Genomic DNA, 23,442 nt, shown 5'->3' on the forward strand with positions numbered 1-23,442 from the left:
TATTCTTCCTCCCTACTCCATTACCCTTACCCCCCCCCCCCCCCCTCTCTCTCTCTCACACACACACATATATTCTCATCTATATCTCTTAACAATTAGTCAACATTTCTTCAGAACCATCCTAATCTATCAACATTATAGGGAGGAGAGGAGTGTGATTATATGAACGGTTTCAGTGGGATTGGAACTAGATACATACATAAAAAAATGTAATGTATCAAACTATACATTTAATATTATAACAACAATATTTTCTAAATAAGATTCATAAATGAATACATATACATACATGTAGTATACCATTATTTTATCTTTATATAACAAAATATTGCTAATTCAATATGCAAAATACCAGAATTATTCCTTAAATATATCAACATTGTTTTAGCAAATAAAAAGTATAAAGAAATACAAAAACATATACATAATGTCATTATCATTGTAACGATCCCAGTTGATCGTTTTATATATTTGAACCCTATTTCCATTTTTTGATGCTTCCCGTATGCTTCTTTGTTGTTTTGTAACTTACGGGGATGGTTTGTTACGTTTCGGAGAAGTTTTGAAATGAATTGGAACACTTAGTTTAAAGATTGGAAGCTTAATGGTCTTTTGATGGTTCTAGTGGGTTTGTATGGTAATTTTGAACTCAGGCATATGTTTGTATTTGGATTTGGAGGTCCCTAGATTGATTTGGCTATATTTGGCAAAAGTTGAAAATTTGAAGGTTTGGAAGGTTCATAGGTTTGATCAGGAGTTGACTTTGATATTATCAGGTGCGGATTGTTGTTCCTGGAGTTGGAATAGGTTCATTATATCTTCAGGAACTTGTGTGCAAATTTGGGATCATTACGAGTTGGTTAGACATGGTTCGGTATGAGTTCGAAAGTTAGAAGTTTAATTAGTTCATTAAACTTGAATTGAGATACGATCTATAGTTTCGATGTTAGTTTGTGTGACTTGAGACCTCTAACAGGCCAGTGTTATATTTTGGAACTGGTTGGTATGATTGGACGGGATCCCGAGGGGCTCAGTGAGTTTCAGATGAGTTTTAGATCATTTGGGATTTGATTGGCAGGTCTGGTTCTGATATTTTCACTCATACGAGGTATGGTCCGCAGGTGCGAGTCCGAAGAACCGGACTGGGAATCACAGATGCGAAGGAAGGGGGAGGCAACTATGTCCCCAGGTGTGATGGCCCTTGCGCAGATGCGCATCACGACTGCAAAAACAGATCTGCAGGAGCGGAGTTTGGTCCGTAGAAATGGAGGGCAAGCGAGCCTTTGGTCATAGAAGCGAGCTCGCAGATGCAAGATGGAGCCCACAGAAGTGAGAAATGCTATTAATTTCGAGGGTTTGGCTTATTTTATCATATATTGTGATTGGGAGCTTAGATTGGTGCCATTTTTTTTGGCGATTTTCACCACTTGATTTGGGTTAAGTTCTCTTGGGATTTGATTTTATTTCATGATTTTACCTTTGATTTTGGCATTTGATTGGTGAATCTAAGAGAGGAAAATTAGGGGTTTTGGCAAAAAATTTCTGAAGTGAAAAATGGGGATTTGGACCCCGATTTGAAGTTAGTTTTGGACAAAACTTATATACTTGGACTCGTATTGAAATGAATGTTCGAAATTTTTGGACTTTGTCAGGTACCGAGAGGCGTTCCCAAGTTGACATTTTGGTTAACTTTGTGCAATTGATTGAAGGTTCAATCTTTATTGTTTGGGTTTGATTCCTATGGATTTGTTTGGCGTTATTGAGTTGTATTTGTCCTGATTCGGCTCGTTCAGAGGTTGATTTGAGAGGAAGGGATATTTTGGGAGACTAGAGGCTACCAGATAGAGGTAAGTCTCTTGGCTAACCTTGTTAAGAGGAAAACCCCAAGGAATTGACTTGTTTGCTAGGTGTTTAAAGTATTGGGGGTAGTGTATATAAGTGGTGCCAGCGTATATGCATTTACCAAGTTTATATCATGACCGACATTGGAATTGGGATATCTTATGCTTTGTTTGACTATGTTCTCATTTGATTCATGATTTATTTGGCATATGTGACTACGTTTGCTCTCTTATTCATACTAGAAATCATGCATAGGCCTAAGATCAAATTGTTAAGGCATGAAAACTCATTCTTGATATGTTTAATTGCTTAATTACCTGTAGTCACTTAGGGATTTCATGAGCACATATCCGTATAATATTTATTAAGAACTTGTGCACCTTTTACCTACAGTTCTTGAGAATATACATATATTTTCAATAATGAGCACATGATTTACAATAAGGTTTTTGGAACGAAGGGTAAGTGTGCGGGTGACAAAGATATGGCACATTGGACATAATGATCGGATATTAATTCATAAGAGATGCTACTATACCCCTCTGGCGCTTGGATTTGGATCCATCCCTTTGGAGTCATCTGATACCCCATGCTACTTTGGGGCATGTGAGCATAGTCGCTACATGGATTTTGTACCGGCTAGATACATGGATTTTGTATCGGGTTAAGTTGATATATGGATTGTGTATTGGGGTACATGGATCTTGTACCGAGTGAGCATGCATTATTATTATTGACTTGTTTTGAAGTATTTATTTATTTTGCTATTAACTGTTGCTTGGCATCCTTATGTGCTAATTTGAGAGTCCCGGCTTTGTTATTTGAGCATGCTATTAATTATTTTTGTACCTAAGCAGCGTTATGGTTATTTCTGTGCTAGAAAAGCATGCTTAACACTTTTCGACTATTGATATCCATGAATCTTGTTATTCATGATATTACTTATTGTCTATTGTAAATCCTGTATTATGCTTGTGCAGTAAGTATTCGGAAGTATCTAGTCTCATTACTACTTCTTCGAGGTTAGACTTGACACTCACTGGGACCGACTATAATATACTCATACTACGCTTCTGCACTTCTTTTTGCGCAATCCTCAGGTGGGTCCTAGCAGAGCTTCCTAATTTAGCTGGGAGATTTCACGGAGACTTAAGGTGAGCTGTAATTCATGGATCTATCTCGCAGTTCCTGAGTCCTGTTCCTTTATTTATTTCTATTTATTTGTATTTCAGACAGCTTGACATGTATACATACTTAATCTTATTCCTATAGTTTGCTCGTGTACTTGTGCCACCTAGTCTTGGGACATATTATATTGGTCGTGTTTACACCGTGCTTGGGTTTTATCAGATACTATCACCATTTTGAGACTATTTCCATCTTTTATTATTTTATATCTCTATTAAATAATATAAAATTGGACTTTATCTTTTTCTTATGAGTTGGCTCGCTTAGCAAGTTCAGCTAGGCGCCATCATGGCCTTGAGGTGGGATTTCGAGTCGTGAGGGATGTTAGTGTTGATAGTCCTATTGTTGAGTCAGTTCCGGTAGTGAGGGAGTTTCTAGATGCGTTTCTAGCAAATCTAGCGGGCGTGCCACCCGATAAGGAAATCAATTTTGGTATTGACTTGGTGCCGGGTACTCAGCCTATATCTATTCCACAGTACTGTTTTGGCTCCAGTAGATTTGAAGGAATTAAAAGAACAATTGCAAGAGTTGTTGGATAAGGGGTTCATCAGGCTTAGTGTATCACCGTGCTGTGTGCCCGTGTTGTTTGTGAAGAAGAAGAATGATGGTTCCATGAAAATGTGTGTTGACTACAGGTACTTGAACAAGGTTACATCAAGAACAACTTGAACAAGGTTACATCAAGAACAAGTATTCATTGACTCGCATTGATGACATACTCGACCAACTTTAGGGTGCTAGGGTGTTCTTGAAGATTTATTTGAGATTGGGGTATAACTAGTTGAAGATCAGGGCTTCGAACATTCCCAAGACGGCTTTCAGGACTCGTTATGGGCATTATGAGTTTCTAGTGATGTCTTTTGGCCTGACTAATGGCCTAGAATCCTTAATGCATTTGATGAACAATGTGTTCCAGCTATATTTGGATTCATTTTGTCGTTATGTTCATTGATGATATCTTGGTGTACTTCCTAGTACTGAGGAGCACGAGCTACATTTGAGTACAGTGCTTCAAATTTTGATGGAGAAATAGCTATATGCTAAGTTCTCTAAGTGTGAGTTCTGGCTGGACGCGGTGGCATTCTTGGGCCACTAGTATCTAGTGATGGGATTAAGGAGGACCTGAAGAAGATTAAGGCAGTTCAGAGTTGGACCAGACCTTCTACTACTATTGAGAACAGGAGTTCCGTCGGCTTGGAAGGATATTGTTTAGGGGTTTTCATGTATTGCAGCCTCATTGACTCAGTTAACTCAAAAGGACGCTCAGTTCAGGTGGTTAGACAAGTGTGAGGAGATCTTTTAGAAGCTCAAGATGACATTGACTACGGCTCCAGTGTTGGTTTTTCCTTCAGGATCAGGATCATATATAGTCTATTGTGATGCTTTGAGGGTTGGTCATAGATATGTATTGATCCAGAACAGTAGCGTGATTGCCTATGCGTCGCACCAACTGAAGCCCCATGAGAAGAACTATCCGGTACATGATTTGGAGTTAGCTTGTACACACACTCAAGATTTGGAGGTATTACTTATATGTCATGTCTTCTGAGGTGTATACGCATCACCGGAGTCTCCGATATCTATTTAAACAGAAAGATTTGAATTTGAGGCAACAAACATGGTTGGTGCTTTTGAAGGTTATTTGACCCTGGTTGTACTTATTCTTATGTGTCATCAAACTTTGCTCATTATTTGGATATGCCTCGTGATTCTCTTGATATTCCTGTGCATGTGTCTACGCCTGTTGGTGATTCTATTGTGGTAGATCACATGTACCGGTCTTGTGTGGTTACCATTGGGGGTTATGAGACTAGGTTGATATTTTACTGCTCAATATGGTTGATTTTGAGGTGATTTTAGGTATGGATTAGATACCTTCGTACCATGTTTTTCTTGATTGTCACGCTAAGATCGTGATCTTGGCTATGACAGGTTGTTGAGGCTAGAATGAGAGGTTCTCTTGGTCACACTCCTAGTAGAGCGATTTCATTTTTGAAGGATCAACGAACGGTTGAGAAGGAGTATTTGGTGTATTTGGCCTTCATGAGAGATATTAGTGATGATACTCCTATTTTTGAGTCAGTTCCAGTAGCAAGGGAGTTCTCAAATATATTTCCTGTAGACTTGTCGGGTTAGCCATCCGATAGGGATATTGATTTCGGTATTAATCTGGTGTCGGTCACTCATCCTATCTCTATTCCACCATATCGCATGGCACCAACAGAGTTGAAGGAAATGAAGGAACAGTTACAGGAATTAAAGGAACAGTGGTTTCATCAGTCCGAGTGTTTCACCTTGGGATGCGCTGGTACTATTTGTGAAGAAGAACGATGGTTCCATGAGGATGTGCATTGACTACAGTTAATTGAACAAGGTTGCAATCGAGAACAAGTATCCAGTGCCGCGTATTGATGATTTATTTGATCAGCTTCAGGTTCTAGGGCATTCTGTAAGATTGACTTGAGAGCAGGTACCATCAGTTAAAGATCAGGGCTTCAGACATTCCTAAGATGACCTTCAAGACCCATTATGGGCATTATGAGTTCTTAGTAAATTCTTTTGGGGTTGACCAATGCCCTAGCAACTTTCATGAACTTTATGAACGTCATATTTTAGCCTTATCGGGATTCATTTGTCATTGTATTTATTGATGATATGTTGGTGTATTCTCATAACTGGGAGAATCATGAGCGGCATTTAAAGATAGTACTCCAGATTTTGAGGAAGAAGAAGTTATATGCTAAGTTCTCCAAGTGTGAGTTCTGGTTAGACTCGGTGGCATTCTTGGGTCACGTAGTGTCCAGTGAGGGGATTAAGGTGGATCCAAAGAAGGAGGCAGTTCAGAGTTGGTCAAGACCTTCTACCGCTATAGAGATCCGGAGTTTCCTAGGGTTGGCTGGGTATTATCGTCGCTTTGTGGAGGGGTTCTCATCTATCGCAACCCCATTGACTTATTTGACTCAGAAGGATGCCCCATTCAGGTGGTCTGACGAGTGTTAGGGGAGTTTTAGAAAGCTCAAAACTGCCTTGAGTACAGCTTCAGTTCTGGTTTTGCCTTCGGGATCGGGTTCATATATAGTCTATTGTGATGCTTCGCGGGTTGTCATTAGGTGTATGTTGATGCAGGATGGTAGGGTGATTGCATATGCTTATAAATTGAAGCCCCATGAGAATAACTACTCGGTGCATAATTTGGAGTTAGCAGCTATTGTGCATGCACTCAAGATTTGGAGGCATTATCTTTATGATGTATCTTGTAAGGTGTATACAGATCACCAGAGTCCCCAGCATCTAATCAAGCAAAGGGATTTGAACTTGAGATAACAGAGGTGGTTGGATCTAATGAAGGACTATGATATTCACCATTCTTTATCATCCAGAGAAGGCTAATGTGGTGGCCGACGGCTTAAGTAGGAAGGCGGGGAGTATAGGGAGTCTTGATTTTATTCCTGCTGGAGAGGCCTTTGTCTATGGATGTTTAGGCTTTGGGCAATAGGTTTGTGAGATAGGATATTTCGAAGCCTAGTAGAGTCCTTGTTTATTTTGTATCACAATCGTTGTTGTTTTAGCGAATCAAGGCTCGTCAGTATGATGATCCACACTTGCTTGTCCTTAAGGACATGGTCCAACACGGTGATGCTAAGTAGGTGACTATTGGTGATGATGGGGTATTGAGGCTTCAGGGTCAGATTTGTGTTCCTAATGTGGATGGCTTGATAGTTTTGATTCTTGAGGAGGCTCATAGCTCACGGTATTCCATTCACCCAGGCGATACAAAGATGTACTGTGATTTGAAGCAGCATTACTGGTGGAAAGGATGAAGAAAGAGATTGTTGAGCATGCACGTTGTTTGAACAGTCAGCAGGTTAAGTATGAGCATTAAAGATTGGGTGATTTCCTTCCGAGGCTTGATATACCGGAGTGGAAGTTGGAGCGTACCACTATGGATTTTGTGGTTGGGCTACCATGGACATTGATGAGATTTGAAGTTGTTTGGTCATTGTGGATAGATTAACCAAGTCTACACATGTCATTCCGGTCAAGACTTCCTACACTTTTGAGCAATTGACTCGGATTTATCTTAGAAATATTATTCGCCTGCATGGTGTGACTGTGTCTATTATCTCATATTGAGGCACTCAGTTTACATTGCATTTTTGGAGAGCCGTGCAGTGTGAGTTGGGCACACAGGTTGAGTTGAGTACGACATTTCATCCCAGATAGACAGACAGTCCGAGCGTATCATTCAAATCTTGAAGGACATACTGAAAGTTGTGTCATTAATTTTGGAGGCCAGTGGAATCAGTTTCTGTCGCTAGCAGAGTTGCTTACAATAGTAACTACCAATCGAGTATCTAGATGGCTCCATATGAGGCCTTATATGGGAGGCGATATCATCCTCCAATTGATTTGTTTGAGCTTGGGAAGGCTAGGTTATTGGGTACCTATTTGATTCGTGACGCTTTGGAGAAGGTGAAATTGATTTAGGAGCACCTTCGTACAACACAATCCAGGAAAAATAGTCATGCTGATAGGAAGGCTTCTGATGTGGCATTCATGGTGGGTGAGAAAGTTCTACTCAGAGTTTCGCCCATAAAGGGTGTGATGAGGTTAGGGAAGAAGGGCAAGTTGAGCCCTCGATGTATTGGCCCTTTCTATGTGTTTGGGAGAGTTGGAGAGGTGGACTACAAACTTACTTTGCCACCCAACTTATCGAGAGTTTATCCAGTGTTCCATGTTTCCATGCTTCAGAAGTACTATGAGGATCCATCCCATATGTTGGATTTTAGCTCGGTGCAATTGGAAGAGAATTTCACTTATAAAGAGGAGCCAGTGTCCTTTTTGGATAGGAAGGTTCGGAAGCTAAGGTCAACGGATATTTCATCAGTGAAGGTTCAATGGAGGGGTCAACCGGTCGAGGAGGGAACTTGGAGACTAAGCATGATATGCGGAGTAGATATCCTCACCTTTTCGGCATTTCAAGTATGACTCTAAACTCGTCGGAGGATGAACTTTTGATTAAGAAGAGGAGAATGTAACAACCCGGCTGGTCGTTTGTGTATTTTAGCCCAATTTTCCTATTTAATGCTCCCCGCATGTGTATTTGTTGTTATATGACTTGCGGGGATGGTTGGAATTGGTTTCAAGAAGGTTTTGGAGTGAACTGAAACACTTAGTCTCATTTTGGAAGCTTAAGCTGTAAGATTTGACCAAGGTTTGACTTTTGTGTAAATGACCTCGTATTCGTGTTTTGATGGTTTCAATAGGTTCGTATGGTAATTTTGGACTTAGGCGTATATCCAAATTTGGATTTAAAAGTTCCTAGGTTGATTTGGCTCTAATTGTCAAAAGTTGGAAATTTGAAGGTTTGAAAAATACATAAGTTTGATCTGGGGTTGACTTTGATGATATTGGATCTGGATTTTGGTTTAGGGAGCTGGAATAGGCCCTTTTAGTCATTTTGAGCTTGTGTGAAAAGTTTGGGTTCATTCTGTATTGGTTAGGCTTGAATCAGACGTTTGATTTGAAGTTGGAAGCTCATAAACTTATGAGAGCAATCTTGATCGATGATTCATGGTTTTGATATTAATTCCAGTTTTTTCTAGTTTTTTTGAACCTTTGGATAGGTTTAGGAAAGGTATTAGGACTTGTTTGTATGATTGGGGGGGGGGGGGTCCGGAGGGCCTCGGGTGTGTTTCAGATCATTTTTATCTTGTTGGCAGTCCTATTGCTGGTGCTTTCGCACTTGCAAGTTTTTGTCCGTAGGTGCGAGTCCGCATAAGTGGACAATTAGCTGCAGAAGCGAAGTATGGCTGGGGGTAGCAGAGTTCGCAGATGCGAAAGAATTTGCGCATAAGCGATGTTGCTTCTGCAGGGTCGTGTGCGCAAAAACGATAGTGGAGCGCATGTGCAGATGGTCGAGGACTTAAGTGAGCTCGCAAAAGCGAGCATTTTTTCCGCAGAAGCATAGTCGCAGAAGCGATAATTTTGTCTACAAAAGCGAAAATCACTGGGCAGATTAAAATAACGAGGGTTTGGTCTATTTTTTATTGTTTGGAGTTTTGGAGCTCTACTAGAGGCAATTTTTTCACCACTCTTTGAAGGGAAAATAATCTTACTTGATTTTGATGTTACATATTGTTTCCCCATGGATTACTACACCTAGACCATGTGACTTAAAGGAAAAATTTGGGGTTTTGGCTATGATTTTGGAGAGTAAAAATTAGAGTTATGGGGGTAGATTGAAGTCGGATTTTGATGAAACTTGTATAACTTGACTCATTGGAATGGATCTTCAGGATTTGTAAGTTTTGTCGGGTTACAGGGTACGGGCGCAAGTTGACTTTGTGTAATTGCATAAAGATCGAAGCTTTGTTGTTTGGGGTTGTTTCATATGACCTTATTTAATGTTATCGATTTGGAGGTTGATTCGCGCGGGAAGGAATTTTTAGAGTATTGATTCGGCTTTCTTGAGGTAAGTATCGTGCCTAAACTTGGTTGAGGCACTAGTTGCCTGGGTTATTAGTATTGGCTACGTGTTATGGGTGGTGCACATGCGAGAGGTTGAGCCCATGTGCGTGCATCGGGATTTTATCCATGATTGGGGTAGTACTGAGGCTAATTTATGCCATAAATTGACTGTTAAGCTTCTTGCTATCATGTTTCTTATGTTTGTGCCCCTTTGTGGACTAATTGAATCATGGTAGAGGTTACATGTAGGTTAATCTCCTATTCAAATATGATAATTGCTCTTTTGTAGCGTAAACGCCTAATTTGAGCTATGGTAGTACACTTCGCACGTGCATACACCTTAGCATGTCACTTATATCAGTTCATGAAAATGTGAATTGTTATCCATTATTCATGTACATGTATTCTTCTATATGATTTTTGTGTGATATGGACTGGACTGATAGTACGTGAGTGGTCCGTGCGGGTTGAATTATGACATTACGTGAGTGGTCTGTGCGGTTGTATATATGGCACGTGAGTTATTTGTGCAACATGTGGATAAATCCCTCCCCCTAGGGTCACCCTCTCATGTTTTTTCTCTTGATAGTGTACACGCGATATAAGAAAAAACTTATCAGTGTTTGGTTTTTGCATCTCTTCTCTATTTATAAATACACCTTGGATGTATTCATATTTTATTCGCATATCTTCTTTTTATGCTAGATCTGGAATGTATACATGCCTCGTTGTTCATATCTTCTCTATTGGTTCGATTAGTGCGAGCACGACACATATTGTTTGGTTCAATTAGTGCGAGCACGTCACATATCTCCTCTATATGTCTACTTGTGGACACGAGATTTGATCATATATGCATATCTTCTCTATATGCTATGTTGTGAACTGATACAGGATTTGGCACATCTTCTCTATGTGCACAGATTTCGGTTATATTTGTATTTGATGTTTGGCGGAGTACCATTGTTGTGTACGTGTACATGTTGTGAACTGAGTAGGGTTTTAGCGTGTATCATTGATAATTCTTGTCACTATTACCTCGCTAAGGTTAGTCATGATACTTGTTGAGTACATGGGGTCGGTTGTACTCATACTACACTCTACATTTAATTGTGCAAATCCAGGTGTTGGACCCAGCTAGGAGCTATCCGTGTTTGTTGTGAGTTGCAGAGAGACGAGGCAGAGCTGCATTCCGATCGCAGTTCTTGACGTCTCTTTCCATTGCAGTTACTATTGTTGTTATTCATATAGTATTTCTATTTCGTATTTTCACACTTTACTTCTATTGTAGAGCTTATGACTCTGTATTGCTAGTTTTGGGTGATTTTATGTATTGGCATAATTTATTTATGACATTTGATTTTAGATTTGTACTATTTCTGTTAATTTTGTTATCTTGTTCCACTTTTGTTATGCTTGGCTTGCCTAGCAAGTGAGTAGCGTCATCACGACCGGATAGTGATTTTTGGGTCATGGCATTGACACTCTCCGTTGACGATTCAAATTTTTCCTATGCAACCATCATATATATATATATATATATATATATATATATATGTTATATAACTATTAATATTTACCAAGTTGATTTCTTAATTTTGGTTCAAATACTTCCTAAACTAAATTCAATTTTCTAGCTTGGATACACTTTATTTCGGTCGTATTCATTAATTTTTTTTTGTATATAACACATGTTTTCAATAAAAGGATAATTTAAGCATGTATCAAAATCTGAATTTTCGCTAATTAGAGTTTGGGGGGGGGGGGGGGGGAGTGTTTGTGTATGAAGTTCTCCTTGGTAAGGAGTATTAAAATAACTCCGGAATAGTAATAAATCATTAGGTTCCGAACACAAAGCAATATATCTATGCAAAGGCCTGGGGTGGCTATTGGCGTTCATACACATATGAACAAATTTTGTCAACCGTTGTATGGCCCATCTTCAAGCAACGTCTGTAGCAGTAGTAGCATTAATATAACTGATGTACCATAGTATAGCTTTGTCTCCTTCTAGCAGTACAACTACTATAATTGATGTAGCGAGGCACCAAAGTGCAGGTTCTCCTCTTCCTAGTACTTTTTGTAACGCTGCCCATGAGCAGCCGCTCCCTGTAACACCTCTTTAATTATAATATAAAGTAGTCGTTAAAAACCAAAAAAGAAAAAACAAACAAAAATATGTCAGAGAACAAGTGCAAAATGGTAATTTCATAAAGTTCTAAAAGTAGCATTATGGGCTCCTCAGTTATTCGTAAATTATAATTTTAGTCTTTGTGATATGTGACTACTGACTAGGTACATTTAATCTTCAATTTGTTAAAATATGCATTTTGGGTCGCTTTATGTAGGAAATATATTATATTGAGCCTATTTTTACTATATTATCCTCAATTATGGAGTAACAATACAAACTTAATATAACACACGTATATATAATTCCTTAAATTTGTGAAGATTCACAGGGATCAAAACTGGGCATTTCAATTAGTTGGAGGTTAAATTTGTTTTAGTTAGATATTACAAAGACTAAAATTAGAGCTCGTCAACATTTGAGGGACTAAAAGTAAAACATTTCCTTACAATATGTTTTTGATTTGGGGGGGGGGGGGGGGGGTTGGGTAAGTTTGGGCATTTTCTGTGCAGCGTGGACAGTGGACTTTGCCGGAAATTAACTTTTTTTTGAAGGGACGATGATATCAACATCTATGGAGACAGAGGTAAGATTAAGCTCTGGTGTATTAATTAAACTAGTACCATTTGTGCATTGAATTCCTATCTTATTTTCTTCACATGTATCCAACTGCTTGCTCAGTTATGCTACTTATTTAGTGAAGTAATCTAATTTCTTGGGATGATTGTAATAACTGGACGTGCCAGAGCTTTGATTTGATAACAAAAGGTTTCCTTTTTGGTGGTTGGGGGGGGGGGGGGGTATTTTTTAAAGCTTTTAATTTTTTTGTGGTATGTTTTCCAAAAACTTCACTTTAGAAGACAAAAAATAACCCCTTAATAACCATACTAGAATTTTTCCTTATACCGAGGAATTAAACAATTGATATATAATCAAGAAAACTCATTTGTTTCTTTGCTTGCACAATATAATTTTCCATCGAATTGAATCTCCTTATTCCTACCTAGCTCTTCCCCTGGAATGACATGGAAATTTTTGAAAAAGAGTAATATTGTTAGCAAACTAAGTTATATTGTTTCTCTTTTGCAATTGATGGTGTCCTAGCTGCATTGCGCACGTTTCGACTAATCCACGGGGTAGTATGTCCAATCCACGAGCACCGGTTGCCAAGGTAACCCGGTCAGCCTAGATATACCGTATAACAACCATAAAGAACTTATTTATCAATTTCACTTTGTCATGACTCATGATAAGTATAATTATCCATGGCTAAAGTAACATAAAGTATCAAAAATTTAACAACGCAAGAACACCATTAATCTATTCGAGGGACTCTTGTTATGTTATTACATTTCAAGTGCATGAGTCTGAAAATATAACAGAAAACAAAAAAATTGGACAAGAGAACACCAGCATCAGCATGTAAGATATTTGATGGCCTTGCTTCATAGGCACTGCCGGCACCCCAAAAAGAGGTAACCAAAGATAACTATTGTTCACCTAGAAAACTTAAAGAGGAGTAATTGAATAGGTTTAGCCAAGTAATAGTTTTTTTAATGAGTTGAAATGTAAACATTGATTCATTTAGTCAATGTTGATTCTGTGAGTTTAACTAGTTCATAGATTCAGTTCTTCTTTTTGTGTTACCTATTTGTCTGAGATAATTGTAAGTTATGGTCTTGATCAGGATTCGGCCGTTCAGGATTATTCAAGTGCACACCTAATTCTGCCATCTCTTACTTGTACCAACAATGAATATTCTTCAGATGCTTTTGTTGTGTCATTTGTAAGTTATCATATATAGAGAGTAAACAGAAAGTCACCGCATATTCTTAACATATCTGAGCCAAATTGGCCAAGAGTCCACAACACAATCCAATTAAAGAGTATGGAAGACAACTAAAACGACGACATGTAGGCAATAAACTATGCCATCTTGTTTAAAGTTCAAGACTTTATCTGAGCCTGTCATAAGATTAATCCAATAGATGTGGTCCCTCACTCCACTCACTAATACCCGTTCTCAAATATACTCACTGTATCACTCCTCCGAGGAAAAATATTGGAGAAAGGAGGTCTGTAGAATTCAGCAAAGGCTCAGTCAACGCCTTCCATCTACCCATTTATCTAACAAAAGAGCTATTTCAGATTTTGAGGGGAATTCATTTTCCATAAGAAACTTGAGAGAAAAACCCTTGATATTTCTTAGAAATATTCAAACCTTAAAATAATACAAAAATATTTTCTATCTTTAGTTTTTGGTTGTATTGTAATTCAAATTCAGAAAACCCCTAAAGAATAAATTGATTGTTCTATGTTCCTTCTTGTTATCAAAAGTTAAAGCTGGAAGTAGAATATAGTTGAGTTGGATCTTAATATATTGCAAAAGTTTGGTGCTAACATCCATTTTTGTTCCTTCTCTATGTATTTATTTATAATGTTGGTACTATGAATCAAAGCTTTTGAAGAGCCATTTAAGATGAGTTGGATTCTATGGTGTTTAGTTGCTTAGATTTAATATCTGTTTCTGGAGAGGAGTATTTTCATATGAACGTTGAGTTTTCAGTGATAATTAGGGTTTTCTGACTTTAGGTTTTCTTCAATTTATTTTGGTGTGTTCTCTTTAGAGTTTAATCATCTTAAATAAAATTGGGTGAAGTCTCTGTTGTTGGTTTTAATCAATCTAAATATAAAAGTAAGCTAAAATTCAAATTAGAGGCTTTAAGCTAGACATTGATAAGTAGTCAAGTGTTTTCCTTGTCCATACCAGTAGTATTAGTGTTAGTCTTGTATTTTCTTAGTCGTCGAGTTCTATTACTAATTGTTGTTTCTTTCGCTTTGATGTTTTTATAACTTGATAGTTGGTGTTATTGCTTGTTGATACTGCTTCTTTTTTCATCTTTCTTTGAGTCGAGTTCTACCAGAAACAACATCTCTACCTTCTCAAGGTAGGGGTAAGATTTGCGTACACACTATCCTTCCCCAAACCCCACTTGTGGGATTTCACTGGGTTTGTTGTTGTTGTTTTTGTTTTACCGAGCTGCATAAACCGAACTGAAAAGTGAAAACTTTGGTATGATATTGGTTATAACATTTTTAAAAGTCGAAAATCGAAAGTACCGATCCAAAATCTTTCAAAATCATACCAAACTAACCGATGAACACCCGCATTGCTGGAGCTTAGTCATACACTTTTGAGAGGATTCGTGAATTAAAATTAGACTGCACATAATTATCTTTTCTTGTTCCTAAAAATTACTAATTTCCATTTTCCAAGAAACTTGTGGCCGTTAGTGATAATTTTTGTAAATGCTTAATATTGTTTATTTAACTGGTATCTTCATTTCTTCACATGTAATTTCTCTATGGTTGTTTTCCAAAATTTCCAACTTTAGAAGACAAGAAACTGAATATTTTTGAACTTGGTGTCTAACCCCCTTCCCCTTCCCTTAAAAGGATTAAAGGAATCATGGCTCATCAAGTGTAATTTGGAATGACCGTTTACCCTTCTTGACAAAATCTGTGTTTATATATTTTAATGGTCCATGGAGTTACTTTCTGGTTTAGGTTGGATTTGCTTACTGTTGGAATGACATTACATTGGCAACTAGGGTATGTAATACCGCAGTACTTATTAGTGTCGACTTTGACATGGATGGAAAATTTTGACATTACATGTATCATAATACATAGCCTAGATTTACCATTTAACAAGCCATGAAGAACTTATTTATCAATTTCACTTTGTAACAGCATAATCATCCATGACTAAAGTACAAGAAATATCGACAGTGTAACAGCATAAGAGCACCATTGCTTATTGAATCAAATTGAGGGGCTCTTGTAACTTATTTATCAACTTCACTTTGTCATGACAAGCATACTTATCCATGACTAAAGTAACAAAAAGTATCAACAGTTTAACACCGTTAGGACACAAATCCTATTTGAATCCAATCGAAGGACTCTTGTTGTGTTGTCATATTTCAAGTGCATGAGTCTGAAAATACAACATAAACAAAATAAAACTGGACAGGAGAACACCAACATGTAACATATACGATGGCCTTGCTTCATAGGCATTGCTAGCACCCCAGCAAAGGTGACCGGGATAGCTATTGTCCAAATAGAGAGCTTAAATAGGAGGCGAGATTGAATAAGTTTGACCACGTAATGGCTTTATTAATGAGTTGAAATGTAAACATCCATTCATGTAGTCAATGCTGATTCTGTGAGTTAACTAGTTCAGAGATTCTGTTCATCCTTTTGTGTTACCTATTTTTGTTTGACATAAGTTATGGTAAGTCATGATCTTGATCAGGATTTAGTCATTCCGGATTTATCAAGTGCACAACTAATTCAGCCTTCTCTTCCTTGTACCAGCAATGGATATTATAAAATCAGGTTCGAGATGCTTTTCTTCTGCCATTTCCAGTTGTCATGTATAGAGGGTATAGAGAAAGTTCACTGTGCATTATAATCAGTCTGCAAAAGTAATTGATGTGTCATTTAATATGGCTCATGGACTACACTAAGCTTTTCTCATGTACTGAAAAATACATGAGATCTTGGATCTATGATTGTTGATGTTTCAGTTTTGTGATTCTCATTTCCTTCGCTTAAAATCTTATTTTAGAGGTATTTCAGCTTGATTCAATTTGGATAATCATCTAAGCTCAAAATATCTATTTCACATGTCTTAATAGTTTGTCTCCCTTTTAGATATGAACAAAAAGTTGCAAAAGTGGACATGTACCGTCACAAGCTGGCCACCAAAAAGGTCGCCCGCGTATTTACTTAATTTTCTTATTGGCTTTTTGTCCAAAATTTCCATATACATAATTCTGTTTCTGAGATCACTACTTTCTGTTTAGGAGGTATATCTATTCTACAAGTTCCTAGTGTTTGGACCAGATTTCTTAGTAATCCTTGCATGTTAAAATCCAAAACAAAGCTATGGATGGCAAGGGTACTTTTGGCTTGGTCTAATTCGGCTCATTCTAAAATTAAGCCTTTGATGAGTTAGTTTTTCCATTAATATCTCTGAATATGTGATAGATTACTTGCATAAGTCTCATTTGATTATCTATTGTCTTGGCATTTTACAGTTTCTTGCTATAATCTAACCGCATATGTTACTCTTTGGCAACTTGGTTATAGCAAGCCGAACATCCAGAAATTAAAACTAGACAACAGCGATATCTGCCCTTATGATAACCTCCTGCACAAGGGGGGACCTTCTGTGAATCAGGAGTATTTCACAAAGATAGAGGAGGTGCAACTTTGTCTAGACAAGGTATATTATTTGCTAATTTTACCTAGTCATTTTCACTTGAAACGCCTGATGAATGCCTGTGTGGATTTTTTCTTGGATAACTTAAATCGCATGTTTGGGCTCGAAACATTTGTTGTTTTTGCAGCTCAATCTGCTCTCAAATGTCACAGGTGCATTGCTTTTTGGAGAAAGTTAAACTAGCTCTCGAGAAAGTTATGAGTGCTTTCCACCCTGCACACAACTAGTTGCTTCTGTATTGAGTGGCAGTTTTAAAAATGAGTATGTTGCATAATACTGAGATATGATGTTGAGAGTGGGAAGAATGATCAATGATCAATGATCAAAGGAGCTATTACATTCAATCAATGCTAAGACATTGAGGCATTTCAACATTCCCTCTCTACAATGTTTGTTTCATATAATGTGGATAGGTTATTATATGGTTCTTATTATCAGCATAATGGTGTCTATTTGTATGCTGGAACTGGAAGAATAGAATCATATGAATAACACGATCCAGTAAAGAATCTGCTTACTGATAGCCTCTCTGCAGAACTTTGTAGTTGACATGGATCACTTCTGCAAATGAGTTGGTTTCATGGCTTGTTTTTATTAGCTTCATTAGCTTGTAAAACAATACCTGAGGCCAAATGTATCTGCAGTGGAGAATCTTTTTTTAAACCACTAGGTATATGTGCTTATAAACAGCTTCAATATGGCTTTTGGCGTGTTACAGATATTACCTGAATGACCTACAAGAAGGTTGATACTTGATACTGTTGGTCTCCAGATCTTCCATATTTTGGCCTTCTGTTCTTACTAAAGAATCCTCTTGGAGATCACTCTGTTCCCTTTGTTTTTGTCCTGGAAAGCTACTTGCATGAAAATGGTTTAATATTATCCAAAAAGCAAAAACTAGTTATTGCTTTGGATGTTTTCATCACAAATACATAGATATCATTACTTAAAGCTAGTTAATAGACATAAACACAAATTGTAACAGAGAATGAGGGACTCATATGACATATGCATTGCCCTAGTCCCAGTCTTGCATTGTGTGGAAGCGAATGCTTTTCCTTTGCTGCATTTTGCATTGTGTTGCATCATATCAGGTTATTTGGTGGGCATCGCTTAATACAAATACAGGTTTAATGCGTTTGAGAAGAGTGCCATATATCCTGACGTTTTCAAAGTTTGAAATTCTGAATTAATTGTTGACGCAGTTTTTGCTTTCCTTTTTCTTTTTGAAGTTCAAAATGAATGGTGCTTTGTTGCAGGTAAGGGAGATGGTTAGGCCCGGTTGTCCACCACACATGCTGAATGTGGCCTTGACTTCCATGTCAATGCTCGTTACAACCCTGTCTAAGATGTCTTCGAAACCATACCCACCTTCATCTTTATAAATATGGCAGTAGCAGCGTAGATCGCGGTGTTGTAAACTAACATCAGTAAATTTACATCTACAGTTGTACATATGTAAGTTGAAATGATGGTTGTTAAAGCTTTATTCTCTCATCTCTACTTGCATCAGGGGTCAGGCAGGTGTTTAAGTTACTATTCCCTTTGTTCCCATTTAGTTGTCAGGATAAGTTGTTTATTTCACTTCATTTCCAACATATAGTTGGTTGGATACTCGTATAATTGGAAATTATAACTGGTGGGTAACCTTCTTTTACCTTGTATTTGATGTCTATCGTCTTTCGATCCGTATCACTATTCATTTTGATTTGTTATTATTTTGACTATAATAATATATGTATCATTAAATCCTCTCTTTTATTTATCTAATTCTAATATTGTAAAAAATTATTTTAGAATTTAGTGAAAAAAGAAGGTCCGTTTATATTTCCTAAACCTGCTAATGAATCCAAAATATTGTAGGAGTAGGTTGCGTGCAGGTAAAGCACAACTTGATTTATATATACCTTCAGTTATGAGAATTACCCAGCTTAATTAGATTTACAGAGCCCTAGATAGAGCTGAATAGCAATGGAAGTAGGCGATGCTTCACCAAATGTTTTGTATCTCCGCGGTTATGGAAAGAGGAACGAATTGTGGTTCCGCGTCGTGATGACAAAAGAGGATGGCAGACGAGGTGAAAGGCAAACAATTGAACCTGTTGCGAAGCTCAGTCGGCAGACTTATGGAGTTGCAGGAAGCTGGACCGTTGTTGGTGATGAAGACATCTACTGGATTGGTGGATACAGTTATGGTGATGACAGGGCTATTGTTCGTTCCCAATTGCATAAACATAACATCATCAAACATTCTTTTGACCCTAGCCTTTGGGAACCCGTATCATCTCCCATGGATATTCCCCGTAGCAAGCCCTTCCTCGCTGCCGTTGGTACAAAGCTATATGCTGTGGCCGGCACTGAGCACTACGCATGGGGTGATAAGCATGAGAATCCAATTTGGAAAAGATGTGGTCAAGTTTACGACCTCCATGAGAAAACTTGGAAATACCTGATGCCGCATATCAAAAATTTTGAAAGCTATGGTGCCGATAGAGCTGCTCTTGTGGAAAAGAAGATGGTGAGGAGCCAACGGAAATTGTGTATTATTCCTTGGATGTGGGTTCCGTGCTGTTTATTGACTTTACTAGTGGTGAGTTGCGCCCCATTCTAGGCCTTGATTCCCTTGATTTGTGGCGGCGACGTACTTGGGATCCTCCCCCAAAAGGTTTGAAAGGTTGTGAAGCCGACGCCTCCGCGCTGAAATATGTTACCGCACACGTACCGGCGGTGTTCAGTAATAATACATTATATTGGTTCACTCATAGCCTGCGCTTATATGGATATGATATTGTCCGTCAAACTTGGTTACGTTCAAAGAGTCTTGAAAAGAAATTGCCCACACTTGAACCTGTGGTTTCCGCAAGATATCCTACATCCCCTATTTTGATTGGCCCGCAAAATGGAAATTTTTTTGTGATCATTGCTGAAATAGATGGTGGAAAATTTACAATAGCCTCCTTCACGGTCGCCAGAGAGCACAACTCTTTAATTCTGTCCTTAGAGTCGTTAAGGCTTTCCGCGTTGGTGGTGGTGAATCTTTTCTGCCCGTGGATGGGAAAGCAATGTTGAAGAATACTGTATCTGCACCGAAAAAGAAAAGAAGAAGAATACTGGCCGGATCGGCTGCTATGCAAGGACAAGTCAAATCTGCAACGACAACCTAATGGGAAATCTCGTCCCAAGGGTTGTGCCGCTCTTGTTACGTTGGTTCTTTAAGTTTGTTTACGAGTAACAATTAAATTTGTTTGTGGTTTTAAAGATATGTCATTTAGTTCAATACTAACTAATAATCAAGGAATCTAACGTATAAATGACAGAAGTAAGTTGAATCAAACCAGTGGTTAAGCAAGTCTCGACCTCGAGCTGTGATGGCCTCGAGGTTGGTCAACAAGAACAGTAAAATAAAGACAATGAAGTTAAGAGACAATTCTGATGAAATATGAGCAATAAAGTAAGAGAGTATATTCTGTTAAAATATCATGGTATAGCAAGTTTTCACACTGGTCAATGAAAAATAGCCAGCGTTTATCAAGTCAATGAAAAATAGCCACTATTTTGCTGCAACAGGGACCCGTCCAGTATAATAGACGGGAGTTCTGGTGCATTTGTGTACGAACTCCAGCATATTATGCTGGACCGGTATACTTTGCTAACTCCTGTAAAATTTGCGGGAGACTGGAGCACCAGTGCTCCAAACTCCAGTATATTATACTGGACAATTATACTTGCTGGAACTCCGGTAACATTTGCGGGAGTTCCAGCATAATTATGCTTGAACTCCCGTAAAATTTGCGGGAGTTCCAGCATAGTTATCCTGGAACTCCCGTAAAATTTACGGGAGTTCAAGCATACTTATGCTGGAACTCCCGTAAAATTTGCGGGCGTATTTTTCCGGATTTTGAACAGTGTTTTCGCTCAGATTTAAAGTGGCTAAATTTCGATGACTTTTGAAACTTGGCTATTTTCAACGACCACTGGTAAATCTGGCTATTTTTGAATTTCTCCCCAAATTTTGGGAGTCACATCCCGAAACGGTTTCATGGTGTTAAGTGATTAGAGCAAAAAATAAAGTGATGACTAGATCTACCAAATATAATGCAAATTTTGTTGAGTTTTTATAGAATCAACTACCTTCCTTTAGATCTTCATATTCTTCTTATTGATGTAGAGGGGAGAGCCTCCCTTATTTTTCTTTTTTCTTTTTTTAGATTTTCCTTCGAGTTCTGGTATCTGCATTAGAAGCTGGCTAAATTGGAATTCACGCCAGGAAAATCCATATTGAGCTTAAACTCGAAACCCTCTGGTTAAGGATGAAGGAGATTCCCTTAGTTTTCTTAAGTATTCAACTATGAGATATGTACATATTTGGTATTAATAAACAAGAAAGAAAGAATGAAGGCTTTCCTTATTATTATTCAAAATGGATAGAGATCGTAGTGTAAACTTTATTAGATTCTCATAATGTACTTCAAGTGTTGTCTACACAAAGTCTTCCTTCTTGGAAAGTTACTATAATAGAGGGTATTTGGCATCTTAGTCTTACCTAGAGAAATTTTTTATTTAATTAGTTGGAAATGCGAAGATTGCAGTCAGATGATTGTTACTATTTTGTTCAGTTTTCTCTTATATATTTCATAGATTTGAAATCATTATTTTTTCAGGCCAATTGTATATATGGTTAAAACTCATTCCCGCAGTTAACTACTGCATCAGTAGAAACCATAACTTTCGGAGGGGGGGAGGGGGGAGGGGGGAGCACCCCTCCATTATGTGGTGGCTCTACCTTTCTAGTTTCTACTAGGTTTGTTTAGGATTTACATATTGTACAGACCTTGCTAATTCTTCACAACACTACATATAAGCTTCGAAATACTTTTTTCACTCCAAAAAAAAAAAGTTAAAACGACATTGTAAGCATGTGGGTCCATTGTGGACGATATTGAAATTTATGAATGCTTTCAACAGTTGTAATTACTTTATTAAATTTCATGTCTTTAAAAGCCAGTTTCACGATTTAACATACATGATTAATTTTTTATTTTAAGTTCTAATTGTATTGGGAAAAAAATAAATTTAAATATTGAAGATGACGTGTCATGACACGTGGACCGGTCAAAGAGTCAAAGCGTGGTAATCAGTTAGAAGGCACGAGCAACAACAGATGCCGGAGAGAAGATGCTTAAAGACACGAGCTATTATTCAAATGAAACGAGACTCGTACCTGTTCGAGTCATTTAAAGCTCGAAGATCAGAAGGAATTGAAGACATTAATCTGATAGCGAAAAAGAGTCCAAATTCAGCATTAAATGCCAAATACGTAAGAGAATTTGTATTTATTATGAATGATTGAGTAACGTTTCTTTTAATGTCATTTATTGCTCGTAATTGCCTCATTAAGACAAAGTCATTACACTTTCTCTTAAAATTAACTATAAAAAGAGAAAGTCACAACATCTGTAGGGGACAAAAAAAATATTACGGGAATAAACTTTGTTCTTTTTGTTTTCTGATTATATCATTCAAAATCTCTTTCTTATATACTTTTTCGATTATCAGTAACCCGAGTTCTTCTAAATTAAAGCTTTGACCTAAAATCTAATTTTTGGTTAAACAAATTGGTTCCGTTACCGGGAATCTGATAATCAAGCATATCTCAATCTAATTTTCTTAATTACATCAACCATGTCGAACAACAATGACAACACTCAAGGAAACCCAGAAATTCAGACAATCCAACAACTTCAGGGAGATTCCCCACAAGGCTCTCCACAAGGTTCTCCACGAGGCTCCCCACGACGGTCTCGTGAAGGCACTCCTGATGGATCTCACACAGATGGACAGGCTCAATTCGAAAATGTTGAAACCATGAATGAGGCTCTGCAAAAACTTATTGCCTCTCAAGTCAATAACGCTCTTCAAGCTTTTGTTAGCCAATTACCTGCTGTTCCACCCACATCTACTTCACACAACAACACTTTGGAGAATCCTCGTTCAGGATTGGTTAATTCAGGCAGCGGTGGAACCCCTAGTGAAACACAAGAGAGAGACCTAGGTAATCCAGTTAACTCTGATTTGCAAAATCTAGTACTAACCTTGCAGAAACAGCTTAAGGAGCAAAATGAACGCATAGAGCAAATACCTGGAGTACCGCCCGTGATCAAGGGAGTGGATATAGATAAATATTCCCAACAACCATGGAAGCCAAGTGCTGCTCCCCTCCCAATTCCAAAGAAGTTTAAGATGCCTGATATTCCAAAGTATGACGGTACATCAGATCCACGAGATCACGTTACTGCATTCATAACAGGTGTCAAGGGCAATGATTTGTGTCACGACCCGGATTTCCCACCATCGGGATCGTGATGGCGCCTACTCGTGGTAGCTAGGCAAGCCAACTTATTTACCTTTTCATCACTAAACAATTATTTTAACAATTTATAGCATCAATATAGAACATGAAATTTACTAAGAATAATAGCGGAAGTCTGATTTATAAATCTGAATCAAAACGCGGAACA

At 37.9% G+C, this 23,442-nt stretch overlaps 1 protein-coding gene across 4 annotated transcripts; it reads left to right on the top strand.

Moving 5' to 3' along the window:
• The first annotated feature begins 12,115 nt into the window (after positions 1-12,115).
• LOC109208849 (pyrophosphate--fructose 6-phosphate 1-phosphotransferase subunit alpha-like) lies at positions 12,116-18,589 on the top strand. Of its 4 annotated transcripts, none has more exons than XM_019372003.1 (5): positions 12,116-12,218; positions 12,737-12,803; positions 15,954-16,036; positions 16,793-16,928; positions 18,185-18,589. In XM_019372003.1, the coding sequence occupies exons 2-5, from the start codon at positions 12,774-12,776 to the stop codon at positions 18,308-18,310; spliced, it is 375 nt and encodes a 124-aa protein (XP_019227548.1). In that variant the 5' UTR covers positions 12,116-12,218; positions 12,737-12,773; the 3' UTR covers positions 18,311-18,589. The 4 variants fall into 4 exon arrangements, with proteins under 4 accessions (XP_019227548.1, XP_019227550.1, XP_019227551.1 ...); XM_019372005.1 differs by lacking the exon at positions 18,185-18,589 and adding an exon at positions 17,078-17,253; XM_019372006.1 differs by lacking the exon at positions 18,185-18,589 and adding an exon at positions 17,053-17,244.
• The last annotated feature ends 4,853 nt before the right edge of the window (positions 18,590-23,442 follow it).

Source organism: Nicotiana attenuata, unplaced genomic scaffold (assembly GCF_001879085.1).
Source record: "Nicotiana attenuata strain UT unplaced genomic scaffold, NIATTr2, whole genome shotgun sequence".
Taxonomy (NCBI): Eukaryota; Viridiplantae; Streptophyta; class Magnoliopsida; order Solanales; family Solanaceae; genus Nicotiana; species Nicotiana attenuata.

Excerpts from the sequence above, each read along its gene's own strand:
- LOC109208849 (XM_019372003.1), top strand. The coding sequence starts at position 12,774 with ATGTCCAATCCACGAGCACCGGTTGCCAAG. Across the intron at positions 16,037-16,792 it reads AATGGATATTATAAAATCAG|CAAGCCGAACATCCAGAAAT; the intron begins GTTCGAGATGCT and ends ACTTGGTTATAG. Across the intron at positions 16,929-18,184 it reads TGCAACTTTGTCTAGACAAG|GTAAGGGAGATGGTTAGGCC; the intron begins GTATATTATTTG and ends GCTTTGTTGCAG.